Source organism: Patiria miniata, unplaced genomic scaffold (assembly GCF_015706575.1).
Source record: "Patiria miniata isolate m_02_andy unplaced genomic scaffold, ASM1570657v1 HiC_scaffold_3, whole genome shotgun sequence".
NCBI lineage: Eukaryota > Metazoa > Echinodermata > Asteroidea > Valvatida > Asterinidae > Patiria > Patiria miniata.
The window spans coordinates 21,067,262-21,088,095 of NW_024037069.1; the positions used below are offsets into that span (position 1 = coordinate 21,067,262).

Consider the following 20,834-nt stretch of genomic DNA (forward strand, 5'->3'; position numbering starts at 1 on the left):
AAGTCTTGGCTAAAAAAAAATCAGGTGTTCTGTTTATTTGTTTGGTTTTGTTTTTTAGAAATGTATTCTTCCCTTTTTTTCATCACATATCAGATGAGTTGCTCATTCGGGAACCAAGCTTAGACTCAATTTAATTAGTTTTTTTCGGGGGGGGGGGTTTAGTTATTATTTTTTTTAATTTTGTGTATGCCCAACGTAAATCAAAATCGTATTACGGCAAAAGTTGCTCAGGGTGACAAATTTAAAAAAAACATAAGTTGTTTTTTTTAAGTTGAAAAAAAACCCCGAAATTTGACTGGAGCGGGGTTTGAATCTGTGACCTCCAGATTGCCGTTCCAGTGCTCTGCCAGCTGAGCTATCCAACACTACGTTTGTGGTTTATTTGACATGTTAATTTAAGTTCCCGGAACAGCATCTAACCACTACTACTTGTACTGCCAACTGCAGTACTTGTTGAGCTTGTTAATGTTATTACACTCGATTGAAAGTACATGGTTAAACAAGGATTATTAGTGAAGACATGATTCCATAACCAATACTTCAACGAGCCTATTGTTGTTAGGGTGAATGTTTAGTGGGACAAAATATGTAGGCAATTTGGACTGGTGGCTCAAATTTCTTTAAATATAAAAGGACCAAACGAGACACCCCAACCCAAAATGAAGCAGCCAAGGAATTTATCTAAAAAAGTTGGCTGGCCTGTTGTCATTCTAATGTTAAAGTTTAATCTGTCATTTCCTTCTCTTGTTAAATTTGCTCGGTTTGGACTTGGATTTGTTCTGTTTGTTTGGCTTGGATGACGCTTTCTGGTTCCTCTTCTGATCCTTCCTTGCTTCGTGAGTCCTACACAGAAGGAAAACACAAAAGGAAAAGAATGTATAATGGAAGTGGAATAGTTTCTGTTAGCGGACCAGGGAACAGTTCTTATAGGTCTCTGTAGCGGGGATCCAAAATTGGGCAGGCGAAGGGAATAATTTCAAATTAATGGGGACCCCTTTCTGCCACCTATATCATATAACAATGCAAATTTGTACTGTGTTTTCATGCTTTGAAGGTCGGGTAGATCATTTGTCATTTGTGCATTTGTTTTGTTTTTAAGCAACAAAAGTGCTCAAAATCTAAAGACGGGTGCGTAACAGCTAACCTGATGAATTTTTAGCTCTGTTAATGCTGTATATTCCGAGAAAAAAATATTCTTCAATTCTTGATTTCAATTCAAATGCTGCCAAGTCGTAGTTTGAATTGCGCCCTAAATCAGCATCCGGAACACGTTCTCATTCAGCCGATTGCAGCTATGCGATGTCACGCACTGACCCGAAAAATTATAGCAACCCCACGCACGCAAGCGTCGTGTCAACGCTAGCACGCACCCGTTCACGGATTTGCCTAATTACAAACCAACTACTAACGGAAATTTCCAAAAATTCGTCTTTTGACCCATCTTTGGGTTTTCTTCAAAATGACAGCATGCCAGAAGGAATAATTTCACAGGAAGTTAAGTACCATTACTATCTTTATACCAATTAAGCTCTTTGACAATAATTTCGCCAGTTACTTTTTGGATAGCTGCAAATGGTCTACTCTACATTTAAGCTGATTGGGTGGATGCTATGCTACTTATTGTAGCAAAAACAATTATCATCAAAGCCAAAAAAGAGAAAAGTGTCTGCATTAAAAAAAAATTGTGGCAGAACTCAGATAATTTTTTTTAGGATGCCATTTTTTGGTTATTACTTCAAAAGTGCACTGGCATTAAATCTTCATTACATTCGACGACCCCAAAAAACCACATTATTTGTTACTTTGGCTCGTTATGTTAAGTGTAATTTCTCTTGTGGGGCATACCACGATTTGCTTTATAGATGAAAATCCACACTCTAGTTAACTCACTTGTTTCTGAACTGCTTGACGGAGCGTTTGTTTGTACTCGTCAGCTCCTTGTCAAATGATGACTTGAACTGACCGCCCTGCCCCTTCCCTCTCTTGCCAAACGGCTTCTTGTTTTCTGGATAACAGAAAAATGTCATTTGTCACAGGATTCAAAAATGAACATTTTACATAATTATCTAAAGAAAATGATCAGACATTTCCAGAGACACTTGACGACTCTTGTGGTCCATTGTTATTCATGGTTAAACCATGCATATTCATCATGTCAGAAACGGTTGAGTCATGGATTTTGTTGGGGTTTTCTTTTTTGGTTATTTTTTAATAGGCCTGATTGCAAATCACATTCGAATTATGTTCATGGGAAGCTTCAATCAGATTTTCAGTACTTTTTCAAGGATGACAAATTGAGAAAAATTTTCTCACTGTAGTAGCTCCCCCCCCAAAAAAAACCCCGTTTCTATCCTCATAAGGGTGTGCTGGCCTTTACAAAGTTTACATATTGGCAAATTGTTAAATGGTGGTGTGCACACATGCCTAACAAACTATTGTTGCACTGTGTAATGTACACATTCTGTTCTACAGGACGAGTCAAAAAAAGCGGAACCAAAACCCCAAAAATTATATTTCATATTCAAAAAAATATGCAGCACCAAAAATAATAATGACTGGAAAGCCAATTTCATGAGCTACTTTTTAGATGAACAAAATAGTGAAATTGCTCAATCTGTTCAAAGAATATGACCATTTAAACAAAATGACCCTGAAACCTGTCTCGTCCAAAAAATGCGATTTCAAGAATCGTCGTCACAATTGTCTTCAAATATCACCAGCGATAAATCCTCAGTTTAAAAGTTAAAAATATTCAACAAAGTCTTTTTGAAGCCCCGTCATAAAGATATTGTGTACTACAGTTATTGAAACAAGTATTCTGTGTCATTTTCTTTGTTGTTCCAAACAGTCAAAACACACAATAATTGTTTTTTTGGACGAGACAGGTTTTAGGGTCATTGTGTTTAAATGGTGATATTCTTTGAACGGATTGAGCAATTTCAGTAATTTTGTTCATCTGAAAGTAGCTTATGAAATTGGCTTTCCAGTCATTATTATTTTTGGTGTTACATATTTTTTTCAAATATAAAATACATTGTTTGGGGTTTGGGTTCCGATTTTTTTGTATATATGACTGGACACCGCAAACTCTAGAAGTACCACACTTGGCATGGGATATGCAAGTTCCCCCTAAATTCCCACTGCGAGTAACGACTTTATTTGTTGCTAGCCAACAGCGCCCTCTATAGGTATACTCAGAGCGGGTAGTCCGTTTTCTACCTACCTGAGGACTGGTCCTGGTTTCTAAAGCCTCGGATGACCTGACCTTTGTGTGACCTCTTGGCCTCTCTCTTGGAAAACAGCTGTGACTTCTCCAGTTCTCGTTGCATCCGCCGATCATTCTGGGAAGGAAAGTAAGAGGATTACAATTCCCCGGCACACATTTAAAATTTGTTCAAATGATTATGTGAACAGGTTGTTAAGTCAAACATTTTATCTTTGAAAAGGAGCATGTCAGTGGCATTTGACTGATTTTGAGGTTTAAAGAGAAAAATTAATAGCTTCTTTATTCCTTTCAGATATCAAAAGAACCAACTATAGTGTTCCAAGCTCCAATGTTAATTCACATGTTGTATCAGACGGACTTCACTGAAAGTGTCCATGAGGGGCCATTCAGAATAGTTACTGCTAAAAAAAATTCGATCTTTTTTTACAAAATTCAGTATACACTGAAGAATAAAGTAATGCTTCAAATGAAGCAGATATTTTAGGTCAATGCTGTCCCAGCTCAGGAGTTTTCAATGGCTTTTCCAGGCTTCCAGCAAGCAACTTTGTAGTTGAAACAGAAGAGGAAATTGCCAAGCACACAAAACTTTGTACAATGTTTTTTCAGTTTTCTATGACACTATATTTAAAAAAAAAAATTATGATTTTGGCTTCGTTATGATCAGCTGTGTCCAAAAGTGTTGTAGATCCGGCTGGATCTTACACAAAAAATACTCTTGTATTTGTGTCGCAAAAAAATGTGTCAGCACTGCACTAGTCTTCAATACAAGCCTGGTTTCACCACTGAGTGAGCGCCAATGATGTACCAAACCGTACTGCCGTATTGGCCTGCACGCGCTGTACCCCCCAATAAAACCTCACAATTACCGACTTGCTTAATCTCCCCATGTATTATTATTTTTTTTCCCCTTCTTTTTTTTCTTCTAATACTTTAACTGAAAACTGATTTTCAATTTTCAGTTATTTCCTTTGACCCACCCATCCACAATTTCGAAAACAAGATCAGAAGTTTTAACATTGACTATTTTGAATGGCCCCTAAAGGAGAAAATATTGTTTTGAGGGAATTTTTGGATTTAACTTACCGGATCTTCATCTGCCTGTTGTTGTTGTTTCTTTGCTCTTTTCTTGGATTTCTTGTCCATTTTGCCAGGTTGTAGTTGTAGTTTATCTGAAAGGGAATAAAATAGAATTTTGAATCATGAAGGAGGGATGAAAGTGTGATGAGGCAGTTTCATACTCGGTGTTTTGAAGTCTTTCGGTGTCTTGGCAATTGTAACTGATGCTAAAAAAAATTTCTGTCCCATTTCCAAAGATGACATCATTTCCTGTTTGACAGATCTGCTGTTTGATCCAACTTGGTGGAATATCATTTAATGAGCTATTAATAAACCTTTTTACACATAAAAAAAACGACAGTTTTTGTTTCAGGGATGGTGTCTTTGAGATAAAGCTGTTAAAATTACCTAAGGGGAGTAACGGCTCATGTAGATTTTTGTCATTTCCCTCATTCCTTCATAATTTGAATAAAAAGTTGAAATCCCAATCCAACCTAGTTTAAGTTGTGTTTGTTCTGGATGAAAATAAGGAATGAGCATCAGCTTAATGTGTCTGAGTCATCTTACTTTCTCTTTGTAGCTGAGTGACAGGGTACTTGTCAGGGATGTAGTTGAGTCCATCGCAAGTCCAGTCACAAGTCCAGTCACAAGTCTTTCACAAGTCCAGTCACAAGTAAATCACAAGTCCAGTCACAAGTAAATCGCAAGTCCAGTCACAAGTAAATCACAAGTCCAGTCACAAAAAAATCACAAGTCCAGTCACAAGTAAATCACAAGTCCAGTCACAAGTAACAGTGGATAAACAATTGACCTATCGCCGTTTGCGAGTTAGCCACGCCCCTTAGACAACCCTATGGAGTTTTCGCACACTCGGATTTGTTTGTCTCAGATTTTGCGCGTTCCGCGCCCATTTTGTTTATCATGGAAATGGACAATATTTCACAAGCTGCGTTGACGCAATTCTAACACGATTCTACCGCGATAGGTCAATCATAAAAGAATGCCTTTGTCAAAGCTCATTTGAATAGCCTGCGAGTTGAAAAGGGACTGGAGAACTTGTGATGGACTCGACTACACCCAGTACTTGTGCACCGAGTCCATTGGGATACAGGAGTGTGAGTGACCACTGATAAAAATAGCTGAAAACAGCTGAAAAAGGTGTAAACAAGCTGAACTTTGGAAATCTCCTATACTTTTGTACACAGCAAGTGGGGGCAAAAACTGAAATCCAAAATAGAAAAAGCTGAAATCAGCTTTAAAGCTGAGATTTCACACCCCTGGGGATATTTACCCATTTCTTGCACGCGTTCCTTGTGTGTCTGGAACCACGTCCTCTTGGGTCGACTGAAGATCTCCTTCTGGTGTTCCAGCATGGCGCTGGCCTTGTGCATCTGGAGCTCCGTGATGCGAATCTCTTTCTCCTCTTCCTCGAGCCGCATCACTTCTTCAATGTCTTCCTCCATGCTGGCAATCTTATCTCGGTACTTCTGCACAACGTCTGCAAGGAGGAAAGATACATATGACCAGATTCTTCAAAACGAGTCTTAAGGCCATTTTTTTAACTCACTCATTTTCCATGTAGATATTTTTTTATTTCCTGTCACAGCATTCTCGGCTTTTCTTTTTGATACATCTCAAAATTTGAAGTTCTGGGAACATTGACTTTATAATGGATCTTACCTTGAGGTACTACCCTGCTTTTTACTGGGTTGTTTGCTTTCTTCACAATGTCCTTGAGTAGTCTCCGTTCCCGTTCTCCAACAAGACTGACAGCCCTGAAAAAAAATGAATAAAAATAAAACACAGTCCAGAAAATGTAAGCATTGTGGACAAGGAATAAAATCAAAGCCATTCCAGAAAACTTGGCTTCAAATGCTGCTCTGTCTCCAGCTCAAACCTGTTCAAATCTAAATTCGGCATAAACCTGAAACCAAAGCTGGACAGAAAGCCACAGTTTGAGAAATGGTCTACATGTAATATCCATAGTATCCAAATTTCTCATTTGTACCTTCTCCATTTAGACACAAAAAAACTTACAGGTTTTTTCAAAAGACTAGACAATATTGATACTAATGATTAAGAACGTTGAGCATTGTTACTTACCGACCACTCTTGCCTGCCCTAGCCGTTCGTCCCACCCTGTGTACATAGTGCTTGAGGGTGTTGGGCAGAGTGAAATTTATAATCTGCGCAAAAAAACCCCAAAAAACATTCACATCATAAAGAAATGGAGTAAAGATATTTCGATCTGATTTTATATCAGAAATGGAATATTTTGACTAGGTATTGTTCAAACCCACAAATCAGCCAAATATGCGTAAACTGTAGAGTGATGACACAATTTAAATCTGCCAATTAAATAGGACAAAACAAGACCACATGATCTTATGTAGCAAAAGATTTGGGTCATACATGTCACTCGCAATTTATTTTGGGGTTGTTTGGAGTATCACGGTACCATTAGCCATTCAAAGAGCCATGGAAACTCTTGACGGACACTAAACAGAGTCGAATAATTTTGCCCTTGATCTTACCGTTTTCACCCCCTCAATGTCCAATCCTCTGGCTGCTAGGTCTGTGGCCACCAGCACATCAATGTTCTCTTCCTTAAAGCGACGGAGTGCTTCCAATCTCTGAAATGAAACAAAGAAAAAAATAGTTCACGCGTCTTTTGCATAAGAGAATCTTCTGGATTCGGATAGGAAAGTTCACACTTAAAGGAAACATGCAGTCCAAAATTTTCATAACGTATTTTATTTTATATATACATTCATTTATGTGTATTAAATGTGAATTAAAAGCAGAACTGGTTCTGGTGTACGTTTAGTGTGGTAATTTGCCGTCCAAAATTGAACCCCCCCCTTTTTGATTTTCGCGGCAACTCCAAATGAGGGCGCTGTTCATGACATAAACAAAGGCAGAGAAATCCAGGGCCCGTAAATGACGTCTGGGTACGAGACGGATTAGCGAAGCTACTGTGCTGTGTGTATGTGCAGCCGCCGCGTACCCGTACGTGGCATTATATGCACACGTACGAATGTGTCTACATGGGATATGTACAGTACACGTGGACGTGCCACGGTGCCACCGTTGTCGAATGAACACAACGACGACCGTCATGACCGTAAAAGTTCCGAAGACCGTCCTCTTCTTTCCTTAGCGAATCCAATGAAAATGGTACAGATTCGTCCGATTCGAATCAGAGTTCTAATGATTCAGACACTGACTCAATGTTTTTTTAGGGGCATGCCCAAGTTGCTGTACAGACCAGCATCAAAGCACGACGGCTCAAAGTGCAGCGCAGAGGGCAGCGAACTCACTGGGCCCGGACCACTTTGCTCTGGTATTTACCTTCACTTTGGCTCTCCAAATGCTCCGATATTTCGGATTTACTGGAAACAAATGAAGGCTTACTCCATCCTTGGTAGTTTTGCTACACCCAGCAGCCACACACCTTGTCGGCATGGCCGAAAATCGGGTGTTATTTCTCCTCGATTCCGAACGAAACACCAGAAAAACTGTCAGTGCCGCAATGTATATGTACATGTATTATGATGCACGCCGCAATGCCGGTGCACCCGCAGCGCGGCAAGTCTCTGCCTCCGCTTGCGTCATACCCCTCGCGAAGTTTTGTTAATGAAGCTTCCCTTTGTGGGGCGGAGTAGTTTGACCAAACATGTTCACAAATTATTTTCCCCCATTTATCTTAGAAAATAAACACCGCCATACACAAAATATTGTTAAGAACATCATCCTTTATTGATTTAAGCAAAAAAAATGCAATCAAAATTTTATTTCATGTTCCCTTTAAAACAATATTAAATGACATATGAAGTGAGTGTATTAGGCCAAAAAAAAGAATAGTTCTGCTTCCGGTTACCCGACCGACCCTATTTTTAGGCTGCGACCCTAAAAATTTTATCGGCAATTCAAAAAAAAAAAAAAAAAAATTTGAATAAATACAAATAAAATCTGTCTTTTCTGTCTTCACAAAATACCTCTCAACAACCCTTTTGCATCCAAAAATGCTTGTATTTATTTGTTTTCTTACTTACATTCGCTTTTTTTCAAAAGAAACTTCCATTATTACAAATTCGCTTCGCGATATAAGTACTTCGCAATTCGATGTCACGCACGGTGACTATAATCACGTGGCGACGACTGGTTCCCGCCGCGCCGCGCATGGGCCAGACATAATGAAAATGCGGTAACCAGTCCATAGCTAGCTACCGTAATTTCCTGCGGATAAGGCGCGCGGCGGATAAGGCGCAGGTCCTTAAAATCACCCCCAAAAAATTCAAACGCCAACAGATAAGGCGCACCGCCGCATAAGACGCATGTTTGACCGCACACAGAAGAACACCAGGCGTCACCCGGTGTCGGTACATCGCCACAAAGGGGCCATTGTGTTGCCTTAGAACGATCACACTATTCGGAGGATGAATTAAGCCGTGTCCGCACTGGACTTTTTTTTTGGAAGGTTTTACCGAGACGATAGTAAAATGAGAAATGGTCAAATTTGACCACTGTCCGCACTTGGACTTTCGACACGGGAAAATTTACCCAGACCGCGTGGGAGAAGTAACCGAGCTGTCACAGTGTCAGTATAATTACTCACCGTACACAGAAAACAAATTGCCGATCACATTTTCAGCCGCCGATACGCACAGTAATATTACACACGCCATTTGCATGCACAACATAATCGTTTACACGATATTATTTCATCTTGACACGCTAAATCTTGACGAAAAGGCCTGTAATTCTAACGCATTTGTGATGCACGTCGTCGAAGCCATGCCGCTGTACGATATTCCGTGCGGCAGCAGTGCCATCAGTATTCGTTGGTTCCCATCGCATGCTTACAGAATCGAAGCTATGATGTGGGCCAGGAACCAGTGACTACGGCCTACATACGGTACCGGACCATGATGTTCCGTGCATGACTACAGTAGCGTATCAGGATGAATTTGGATCGTAGAAAATAACATACATCGGTGGAGAAAGAGAATTTCCGCAAATTAATTCTCAGAACGTGATCTCTCTTCTCTGTGTATGTATTTGTCCGTTGAAATATATATTTTAACGAGATTTTACCGCTCGGACTTGATGATACACCGCAGCGTGTTTCTACAAAATGTTCGGCCACACGTGCACTGAGGTTCGCGCGGTCTCTGTATGCATAACATGGCGCTCGGGCCGGAAGTACGGTTTCCTGAGCCGCTTTTACCGACTCGCACTGTTTTCATCTTGATCTTCAGGCTTGCAGACTTCGAAGATATCCTGTACAATAAACACCCTCAACGTTCACACAATAGAACTTGAGTGAATGCGATTTCCAAACGTTTAAGTAATTCTGATTGCAGCATTTTCGGAATGAAAAAACGGCCACAAAGAAAAACGTTTGTATGACCGCATTGTTGGAACGAAAGCACGATCACTAAGGGGGATCAACGCATTGTGGCATTGTTGGAAGGAAAGCACGATCATGGGGGATCAACACATCGCGGCATTGTTGGAATGAAAATATGGTCACAATGTCTGGAGAGTTGAGCCTTGGTTGACCGCATTATTGATTGCGGCATTGAAAGAATTCTTCACACAAAGACCGTCACTTTGAACTCAAGCGACACCAGATAAGGCGCACCTGTAGATAAGGCGCAGCGATGTTTTTGTGGTCTAGAAAGTCAGATAAGACGCGTCTTATCCGCAGGAAATTACGGTATGTGACCGATAGGGGTGCATACCTGCAAATAAACTCCCATAGACACTAGTGCTAAATGCCCGTACTTCAAAATTCTTTTAAAAATACTCAAAACTCTCACAGGTATTCAAGCTGCACAGAAAAATGATGATCAATGTGTCATCTTTCATTTTCTTTTCAATTTATGGTGGGTTGACCATTGACTTTTCGAGATATTTTCACGCAAAGAAGACGACCCCTATTTTCCCCAAAGCGGAAAAGTAGCCATCTTGAAAAACGATCCCTCCACAACATGGCAAAATAGCGCCACTTTCGAGCCCAATAGCATCCAAAATGCTCAGAACTGGAAGCCCCAAGTCCGGGCCAGAGGTTCACTACCATATCTCTTCAATTCCCCAATTTTACGGCGCTCAGAACTCTCTAATATAGAATATTTTGAGGGTATAACTTTTATTCATGAGCTTGGTGGATCGATTTACCGGTGTGTACCCATAGGGCGCTATCAGTACAGTGCAGGCCACTGTCAACTGGTCGGATTCGACATCGTAAAAATGCCAAGAAAACACCGATGGAGAAAGAACATTTTTGCAAGTTAATTTACAGAATTGATCTAGCTTGTCTGTGTATGTATTTTCTGTGTTCAAGAGTTCATTTTGAGATCGCACTACTCGTATTTGGAGTGATACATGCCGCGTGTTTCCCGAAATTGTTGACGGTAAAAACAGGTCTGTCGGCCCATGGTGGGCCGCTCGCCACACATGCAAGCATCACACACCTCGGAGTTTTAGCCAGCTCCCCGCGTCTTGACTAGCATTGTGCATATGGTGCGAACGGCCTGAATTTTCATTATTTTTTGAAATTATCGAACGTAAATATATTGACAATAATTAAAGGTAGGTTTCACTCACTTTTTGTTGCCATTTCGTGTATAGCTTTCGTAGTGCAATAGAAATAGTTCAGGCTAAAACTTCGCATATAATTGAATACCCCATTCAAGCTGCATAAAAAAAATTGGCAAAAAAAAAAAATTTCCGACCGATCGACCCTATTTTGGTAAGGCATGTAATCGGAAGCAGAACTATTTTTTTTTTGGCCTTAGCCACGACCTTTCCAGACCCTTAAAATCAATCGATTGTTAAAAAAAAATTGCCAGATGTAGGTAGGTAGAGCACAGTATGCAACTTTTGCTTTACCTGGAGGCTTCACGCGCTTTGAAAGTAAAAGTGCAAGAAACATGGTTCCCAGCAAAAATGCTAAGGATATTGGGTTAAATTAACAAAATCCTGAAACAGGGTGGGAAAAAATGAATAATCAACTAAGCATCTTTGGCAACTAGCTCACCTGTGCCTGGGACAAGTTGCCGTGAAGTTCGCCGACATTGAGTCCAAACAGTCCTAGGATGATATGAAGTCGATGTGCTTGGACCTTGGTCTGCACAAACATGATGCAATGATCGTGGAATGTCCGACTGCACAATGCTGCAAAACAAAAGGGGAAACTTGACATAACATACCAAATACCAGTAGAACAAATCGTTTCTTCATTTTTTATATACGTGAGTTGACACCCAAGCACAAAAGCCGCTAAGCAAGAAGAGATTTTCTTGGCAAAAACAGGTTTCCATCCTGAAGCTCACCTCATGTATATCGCTGTTTATTGATACTCTGCCAATATTTTTTAGCTGATGACAAACACTTTGACGAATTGAGAGGAACTGGGGACTTCTGATCAAATGCAAAAATTAATATGCACTGTACGCTGTTAATAAAAATATGAATTTATTTTTTAGAGATCAATACCGGCTACAATAGCTTCTCTGTCGCCCTCTCTGTTGGGCCGGACGCGGATGAATTCTTGCCGCAGGTTGTATGCAACGTCCGTGTTCTCGTTGACAAAGAGCTTGACTGGGTTTCTCAGGGACACTGCCACAAGATCCTTGACCTACAAGAGAGGACAAAAACACAACTGTCTCACTAAATACTTATAGCCACTTATGTTGGCAGTGCTTTCCTCATCTTCTAATGCTGTGAACCAGGTTGAATCTCTTTAACCCTCCTAGTCTTCTGCCCTTCACAACCCTTCAAGTTTTGCAAAACCACTTTTGCCCGTAGAGTTAGCCCCCACACTTTAAATTCCTTTGAGGTAATCTTCTCTGGAGTATGGATAACACTTGAAATCCCTTCGCAGCTTTTTTGTGTGGTTAAGCTCAGGGCAAGCAGGCAGATTCGGTCATGCTTCACTGCTCTCCACAGAGCTGGTTTTTTTTGTAGTGATTCTCTGTGTGACACAGTATACTTAAACACTTCATTTCCCTTCACCTAAAAATCACCTGCAGTGTTTAAAGGGTTTTACATATTGCTCTAAATATTGACTTCCCACTAACATGTGAATTGTCATTTCAGTCCTATCTCGGGTATTCCTCCCACCTCCAAAACAGTAATATCCTTCATCAGCTTCTACCAAAGGACTCCACTGGAAGGTCGAATAAGAAATAAGCCCTTGCCTTCCAGGAGCAAGGGCATTAGTAGTGGTACGTGTGGGGAGAGGTGTTCCCCATTTACAAATTCTTTAAATTGGATTCATCTTGCTTATAGCTCTCTCTACTGCTGCAGCGTTTAGCTGCACTTGTCATGGACCGGCAGCATGAAAGGAACTTAATATGTATCCAGTCTGGGTCCCAGACTTGTTTTATATAAGTCAATATATGTGAAACCCCTACCTCATCCGTCATGGTGGCTGAGAATAACATTGTCTGTCTACTGTGGGAACACAACCTGATGATTTCCTTCATCTGCTCTGCAAAGAACTCATCCAGCATCCTGAAGGGAAAAAAAATTGAACAAGGCTGATTCTCATTTGTCAAGTTTGACTTCTTGATCTAATCTCACTTCTAAAATCACAAGGAAATGCCAGATTGGAGAAAAACGAGACCATTTGAGAAACAAAGACCGTTTCCCATAGTTACAGAGGTTGAAATAAAGGTCATACATTGGACATTTTGATCATTTACCATGTTCGTCCAAACAAATTTTGTATTCTAAGTACATGCGACAGTTCAGAATTGAATGTGCTGAAGCAATTTTGTCCGATCAGATTTTATGTTTACTTTCATCCACTGGAGCTATTATGTAATTACTAAGCTATTACATAAGAACCTGATCCAATGCAGTCTCTCTTTCACATCAACCATCATTCTTTGACTTCAGTTAAAGGGAACATACTACATTTGCAAACATAAAAAAAAACCGAAATGATCAAATTATCACAAAATATCTTACTGGATTGTTAGGAAATGACAGTCTAAAGCATCCTGTAAAGTTGTGGCACCTGGTGTGCTGACATTTTCAAGAAAAACTGTATTTTTCCAACGCTGGTCGGCCGACCAGTGTTGGAGAAAACTGGCTTTGTTTCAAAGAGGGCTCCCAGTTTTTCATATTTAGTTCGTCTACCTTTTCCTTGCAATTGATTACACACCTGTGAAGACTACAAGCCTGCTAGACTGGTTCTCTGATCTTACAATTCCCCAAAGTCTATAAATTGCTCCGTTTCATCTAAAGTGGGTCAAGACTACAAGAATAAGATTGGTTTTCTTGGTTTTTCCAGCATCTATGAACCAAAAACGTGAAACAAGTCAGTGTAACAATATTTGCTATAACATGCTAATCCTCCAAATACATTTATTTCTGAAAATTGCAGTAAAAGCAAATGTTGTACATTCCCTTTAACAAGTTTTCCTGACTTCAAACAAGTTGGAGCTTGCTCTTCAAATAATTGCAGAATTATTCAAGAGAAATGCAAGTTTTGAATGTTTCACCTGTCAGCCTCATCCAGAATGAGAATTTCCACATCCTTAAGGTCAAAGGTCGGTGCATTATGCAAATGGTCGATCAGACGTCCTGGCGTTGCTATGACGATGTCGGGACCTTTCCTCAAGGCTGCCTCCTGGAGCTTGATGTCCAAACCGCCTAGAAACAAGTAATAAAGGGAATATCATTTGAGGTTCTTTCCAGAATGGACTGGAACAGGATTCTAACCACCGACCCATGAAATGACGATCAGTTTGTGAGGATGCAATTTTTTGTTAAAATCAGTTTCTTCAAATCACAAAGGAAACAAAAGGCGTGAATTATTCACTATTTTGACAGACCAAAGGCACGGTGACTGACTGCAGCATAATGTGGACCTGCGGTCTTGGGAAAGCAACTGAGCCAACTTACCCTTTGTCTCCTAATAATGGAACAGTATTTCTAAGAATTTTATTCGAGTCAGTTTGTTTGTTTGTTTTCTTCTTTTTTTCTTCTTAATAATGGTATATGGAGATTATACAACCGCTGAAAAGCACCCAGGAACCAGAGAAGTGTCCCTCAAATGCTTGTTATCAGGTAAACGGCGACTTTTTTTGCTCACGAAGGGCTATAGTTGTAAGGTAACAGCAATGGATAGAACACCTGACTGAATGTCAAACTTACCGACAGCTAGACAGCAGTCGACGCCGCTGAATTGGGCCAGTTCCCTGGTAACCGTATGCACCTGTACACCCAGCTCCCTGGTGGGTACCAGCACCAGGACACGGGTGACAGTCATTGAGTGCTTGGGCTTGTATAGCAGTCGCTCTAGAACAGGTAACATGAATGCTGCCGTCTTGCCTGTCATGAAAGGGGAGAGGTTAAAGTTCAATCAAATGTCAAATTTGTAAAAAATGCTGTGATGCTGGTCTGTGATTCTGTGGCCTGCCAACCAGTATTGTAGTTCAGTGCATCTCAAGTCCATTGAAAGTCTGATCACATGTCAATCACAAGTCCATCACAAGTCCATCACAAGTCAATCACAAGTCCATCACAAGTCCATCACAAGTCCATCACAAGTTCATCACAAGTCAATCATAACTCCATCACAAGTCCATCACAAGTCCATCACAAGTCTTATCACAAGTCCATCACAAGTCCATCTCAAGTCCATCTCAAGTCCATCACAAGTCCATCACAAGTCAATCACAAGTCCATCACAAGTCAATCACAAATCCATCACAAATCCATCACAAGTCTATCACAGGGGATTAACATTAACAAAGGAATGCCATTGTCCAACCTCATATGATGAAATTTGATTGAACTTGGGACTGAAGGTCCTGTGATGGACTTTTCGGGACTCGGACACAAACACTGCCACCAACCCTCAGTCGCTGAACCGTCAATTAAAAATCTGAACACTGTCTAAATACCTCACTCAAATATAGAGTCAGAAAACAGCCAGTGTATCGTTGTCCTTATGACCTCTAATTAAACTGATTTAATAAATATTACACCTGCAAAAATAGGCACTTAAATAGAGGTAGCATCCTCAGGATGCACAGAATTTCAAGTTTCAGAAGCAATCTGACCTTTGCCGTCCATACAAGGTCAGGTATCCAGTCTACACTTTAAACTGCAATACTATTTCTAATCTCCCTGGATGGGACAGTTGTCCATCACTGGTTACTCTCCAGCTAATGCCAGCACCCATTTGTACTCCTGACTGGAGAGAGGCAGCTTTAGGTAGAATGCCTTGCCCAAGGACATAACATATGACCAGCAGTTGGATTTGATTCAATAACCCTTTGATCGTGAATCACAAACAGCAAGTCATTGATGCTTTACAGAATAACTGCACAGTGATCGAGGCAGAAAGGTTGTTTCTGAAGACAAAGTCCGACAAAGTTTGCAAACTTACCAGTTCCTGTAGCCGAGCAAGCACAGATGTCTTTGCCGAGGAGAGCCACAGGTATTGTCTTGGCCTGGATTGGGGTGGGCTTCACAAAGTTCATGGCACTTATGGCCTGCATACAAATGAACAGCAAGAAAAGTACAAAATGTTACATTCCAAGTGCAATGGATGTTGACCAATCAAAAAAGAATTTGGTTAAGTCAGGTCACCGAGCCCTAGATTTTTGTCTGGTTTTTCTCAAATTAGTTCCCCGTTTCATATGTTTACTCACATCAGTTTTGTAATCTATACATTCTAAATATTTTGTATCTGAAAATTCGGAAAGAACGTTGTATCTTGATGCCACTTTTTGCATCATACATTATCTCAATGAAGGTCACTCATTGCAAAAATGTTAAAAAGACAGGAATCTGGGACTGAAAAACATTTCCAATTTTGTTAGAAAATACTTTGAAAATGCACTCATTTCAACACAGACTTTGTGCACAACCAAAGAAGTGGCGTCTGGATACTACATTCTTTCCCAAAATTCTAATAGCCGTATAATCCAACATAGTGAACTAGGTTCCATCAATTTAAAAACAAATCATATCACTAATTTAGGGATTTCAACTGATTTAGAACAAGGAAAATGACATGTTTCTTTGGTAAGACATTAAACTAACAAGTTAAAACGAATAAAATGATACTTGACTTGGAAATGATAGTCTACCTTGAGAAGTGGTCTAGATAGGTTCATTTCCTGGAAGCTACTGTAGCCGGTCATCTCTGGTGCCTGGGCAAAGAACTTGGCCTTCTTGGCTTCCTCATCCTCCGAGTCATCAGACTCATCTGCTCAGTCAAAAAAAAATAGATGTCAGATGTGGTGCCAAACCAGCAGTATTAAAACGACAAGGGAAAAAATGCATTCAGAACATCTCGAGAAGTTGGTAACCACACAAAAGAATTGTTCCAGGATTTGAAGTGTTATCCATACTCCACAGAAGATTACCAAACGGAATTCGAAGTGTGGGGGCTAACTCTACGGGCAAAAGTTGTTTTGCAAAACTTGAAGGGTTGTGAAGTGCAGAAGACTAGGAGGGCTTATGCACTGGTCTTCATGGCCCATGACCCAATGCAACAAGGTCCACGAGACATTTACACCTGTTAATCCTTGTTGTATTTCTCAGGGCTATGGTTTAAAGTACAGACCTTTTTGTTGTTTCCTCTTCAGTCTTTTCTCGCTTGTCGTCTTGACTTTGATCTGGTCCCACTCCATGTCCTCCACTCCCATATCCTCATCTTCTTCTTCCTCTTCCTCTTCTTCTTCATCCTCATCGTCAGCATTGCCATGGTCACCATCTACCTCTCTGCCATTCTGATCTTGATCCTTTGCCTCCTTTGAATCTGATTGGTTGTCTTTAGCTTCAGCAAGTTCCTCAGATTCTTTCTTCTGCAGTTTGGAAAAGTCAAAATATTAAATGCAATTTGTCCCTTTTGCGTATCAATGATAAATATTTGACATGAAATATAAACTGGTCTAAGATGATTTACAAAAGAGAAATTGTATAAGTTTAACTCCATAGGCCTTTTTGCCAGGATGTAGCCTCAATCCTGCAAAATCCTCCAATTGGCCTCATGCAAAAAAAAGCATAGCCTCAATCCCGCAAATTCCTCCACTAGTTCTTGAATGTGATCCTTGGAGGGGTGACAACTGCCTGAATCCTGCAAAATCCTGCGGCAGTGACTGTCAATATGTTGAGGCTTGGCCAGTGACATATCCTGGAGCAGTACAGACGATTTCAAGCATAATCCAGGCCTATATTTATGCATGGCTGAGCAAAAACACCACAAGGTCTGGCCCAAGACCTTGACAAAGTGCATCCTACAAAATCAGTAACGCACTTTTGCCATTTGATCTCAATCCTCCAAATTCCTCCACTTTGGCAAAGAGGGTTTTGAAGGATTCAGGGCGGTTAGGGTTAATGAAAAAGGACATATATTAGAAGTGTTCACTGATACTTGATAGGATTTTGAAGGATTCAGGGCGGTTAGGGTTAAAACTGGGGGGAGCCAAAATACATCCCCCTCTTTGGACTGGGTGGTGGGTCACTGAGGTGAAATGCCGCTTGATCATTTCCTCATCCCAAAATCATGTTCCAAGCAATGACAAGAAACAAACAAATTTGAAACAATTTTAAATCTAACAACATGTACGGACCAAACCTATTTATAAAACTGCAATTTATTTTAGCTCTACTGACTTTTCTCTTTTCACTTCGGATCCTGGCAATTTTTTGTTCCAGTGACGTGTTGGTTTCAATGCGTGTGTGGCCTCGGGGCTTCAAACTCTTGAGCAGGTTAGGAGTCCAGGCACTATCTTCATCAAAGGCCCGTTCCGAGAATTCAAACTCCTGTGAAAAATCCTCCTGTCCCTTCTTCAGTCTCTTCAGTTTGGAGAGTTTCTTTGGCTTGACAGCCTGTTCAGTGAAAGAGAAGAGAATGTAAGATGAAAAATGGTCTTTTAGTCTTTCACAAAGCTTTTGCTCATGAATGCAAACGTAAAAAAACACACAATACTGCCAAAAACAAGTTTAATTGGTTGAGTTAACCTTACATCATGTTTGGTCAATATAGTCTTTTCCTTAAATATCCTGAATTTTAAGGCATTTTCCAAAGTCATTTATAATCATATTAATAAAAAATATTTTACACGTTTTATTTTTACGCAGTGGCTATCATCATGGCAGCCGTAACGCGACTTTCAACTGCTATTGTTACGGAACTGTCAGGTTCCCTGACATAATAGTATTCAACATCACGATCTTTGGCTGTTGGAACCAGACTATCAACCAAATGGTTCTCGGACATTATTTAGCTTTTTAAAAGAATCCCAAGATCGCAGCATATGGAAGAAGCTTGTAGTCGTCTGCTCCGCAGCTGAAGGATGATGTTGATTGGGCAGTTGTACATTATATACATTCGCATAGTTTTTTTTACAATGCCGCAATAATAGTATTTGAAAATTGCATTACAGCTGTCAATCATAAAATAGCCACTACGTATTTTTTGTATTCCTAATTATCATTTGTCAAGGTTTGTAGGCCCTGTTGAATAAGCTACAAACTAGGCGATCATGTAGTTACGGGCCCAGTTCCCTAAAAGAGAACAAAATCCTTACCAAGCTAGTTGGTGACATAAGAGCATGCAGGTTTGTCATAGATAGAGAGGACAGGGTTTTGAATTTTGAGGGAAATTGGGGTTAAAGTAAAACCATGAAAACACGAAAATAAAGATGGTGATCACCACAAAACGGTCCTACTAAAGTGCGTCAACAAGCGTCAACAAGCGTCAACAAGCCTCAACGGTCGTTAACGAGCATCAACAAATTTTGTACATGCTTTTGAACATTAAAAGTAGCTTTATATGGTAGAAAAGGCAACAAAGAACATCTTCTGCATATCATTTAAAGTTCAAATTATTCAAAAACTTGGTTTTTTTAACGCGAAATGTACGACGAATTTGTCGATTAAAGTTGGCCGCCATCTTGTTTGAATGGCGCTGTACACTTCGCGCATGCCTAGTATGGCTCTGTACACTTCACGCATGCGTACTAGGGCTAAGCTTCACGTAAACAAGATGGCGGCCAACTTTAATCTACAAATTAGTCGTACATTTCGCGTTAAAAAAAACAAATTTTGAAATAATTTTAACTTTAATTGATATGCAGAAAATGTTCTTTGTCGCTTTTTTTGATGTTCAAAAGCATGTACAAGATTTGTTGATGCTCGTTGACGACCGTTGAGTCTTGTTGACGCTTGTTGACGCTTGTTGACGCGCTTTAGTAGGACCCCCACAAAATACCATGAATGTGCAAGGCACGCTGAATAGCACGGCACCAACCATAAACCGTGTACGAAAATCGTAAGTTTTACCACAAGAAACTGTTCAAAATTACAAAAAAAGTGTCATTAGGATTGAGAGAAGTGTGCTTTTTAGGTTGAAATTGTCATTTTTGAATGATTAAATTTGGCAGTGGATATTTTGCCGGAGATGGCAAACCTTTAGTAAACGTTAGTTTGCCGGATATGCACTGAACATGCGCAGTTACTGTTTTTTTGTACTTGAACATTTTCCGGTGACAAATTTTAGTCTGGCTCCATGCCAATATTATCGTTGTAACCTCGTATTCACAAGATGGGATTCAGACCATTTTATAATTTCGGACTTTATTTCCCTTTAAAAAAAATCCTCCAGAGCCACAAATCTGAAAAAGAAAATGTCATACTTTGCAATAAAATGTTTGAGACATGTTAAAATAATAAAAGAAGAATATTCTTATTTATTTGGGGATGGGAAAAAAAACCTTAAAAATGTGGCGGGGATCGGAATCGAACCCGAGTCGTCCCGCTCACAAAAGCCTTTGCTTAACCACTACACCAAACGTGCTACACAACTTCTGGTGGGAATTTAATACATCTTATAATTCAGCCCTATCTTAAAGAGTACAGCGCCCTCTGTTGATATGGATTGCCGCCGGCAAACCTTTAGTAAACGTTAGTTTGCCGTCATTACCTCCGGCAAAATATCCACTATCATAAAATTTTTATCATTCAAAAATGACAATTTCAACCTAAAAAGCACACTTCTCTCAAAAATTAGGTGTTTTAATGTTCGAATCAAACCGACAATAAAGCAAAAGAACAGTTGACTGTTCAAAACGTTTAAAGCACAAACATTTATGTGTTAAAAGTCATGCTGGAAGTCGGTGTCGGAAATAGGTACCTCTCGCCTTGATCATGTACTTTATTTTCACACGTGCGTTTAGTGATCGAGATTAATTTTTCAGACTTCAAAAACTGGCCCGTAACAATCGCAAAATACTGCAAATTCCACAACTTAAAAAACAGCGTTATATTCAGTGTTAGTTCATTTACACTACCTCTTCATCACTACTACTGTCTTCATAGGCAACGGATATTTCTTCGTCATCTTGAATCGTCCGGATAAAATCACTGGGCAGCGCCATCTTGGAAATGACGTTTGCGTGCTTCAGTGCGCAGCCGTACAATCAGTTATAGTAATATATCTATGTAACTTGGATAGATTAAACGATTAACAATTTAGTGCAATGGTGTCTGGTACCCATTTCAATGAACCTGGGAA

The 20,834-nt window shown here is 40.0% G+C and overlaps 1 protein-coding gene across 1 annotated transcript; it reads right to left on the minus strand.

The window, feature by feature from the left end:
• Positions 1-50: 50 nt before the first annotated feature.
• LOC119737620 (probable ATP-dependent RNA helicase DDX27) lies at positions 51-20,760 on the minus strand. Its single transcript, XM_038212084.1, has 18 exons — positions 20,611-20,760; positions 17,933-18,148; positions 16,881-17,121; positions 16,402-16,520; positions 15,696-15,801; positions 14,456-14,632; positions 13,801-13,951; positions 12,706-12,805; positions 11,786-11,927; positions 11,328-11,464; positions 6,817-6,915; positions 6,386-6,468; positions 5,963-6,057; positions 5,574-5,780; positions 4,310-4,395; positions 3,224-3,341; positions 1,891-2,005; positions 51-843 (listed from the first exon to the last, which is right to left on the minus strand). The coding sequence occupies exons 1-18, from the start codon at positions 20,695-20,697 to the stop codon at positions 732-734; spliced, it is 2,391 nt and encodes a 796-aa protein (XP_038068012.1). The 5' UTR covers positions 20,698-20,760; the 3' UTR covers positions 51-731.
• Positions 20,761-20,834: the final 74 nt, after the last annotated feature.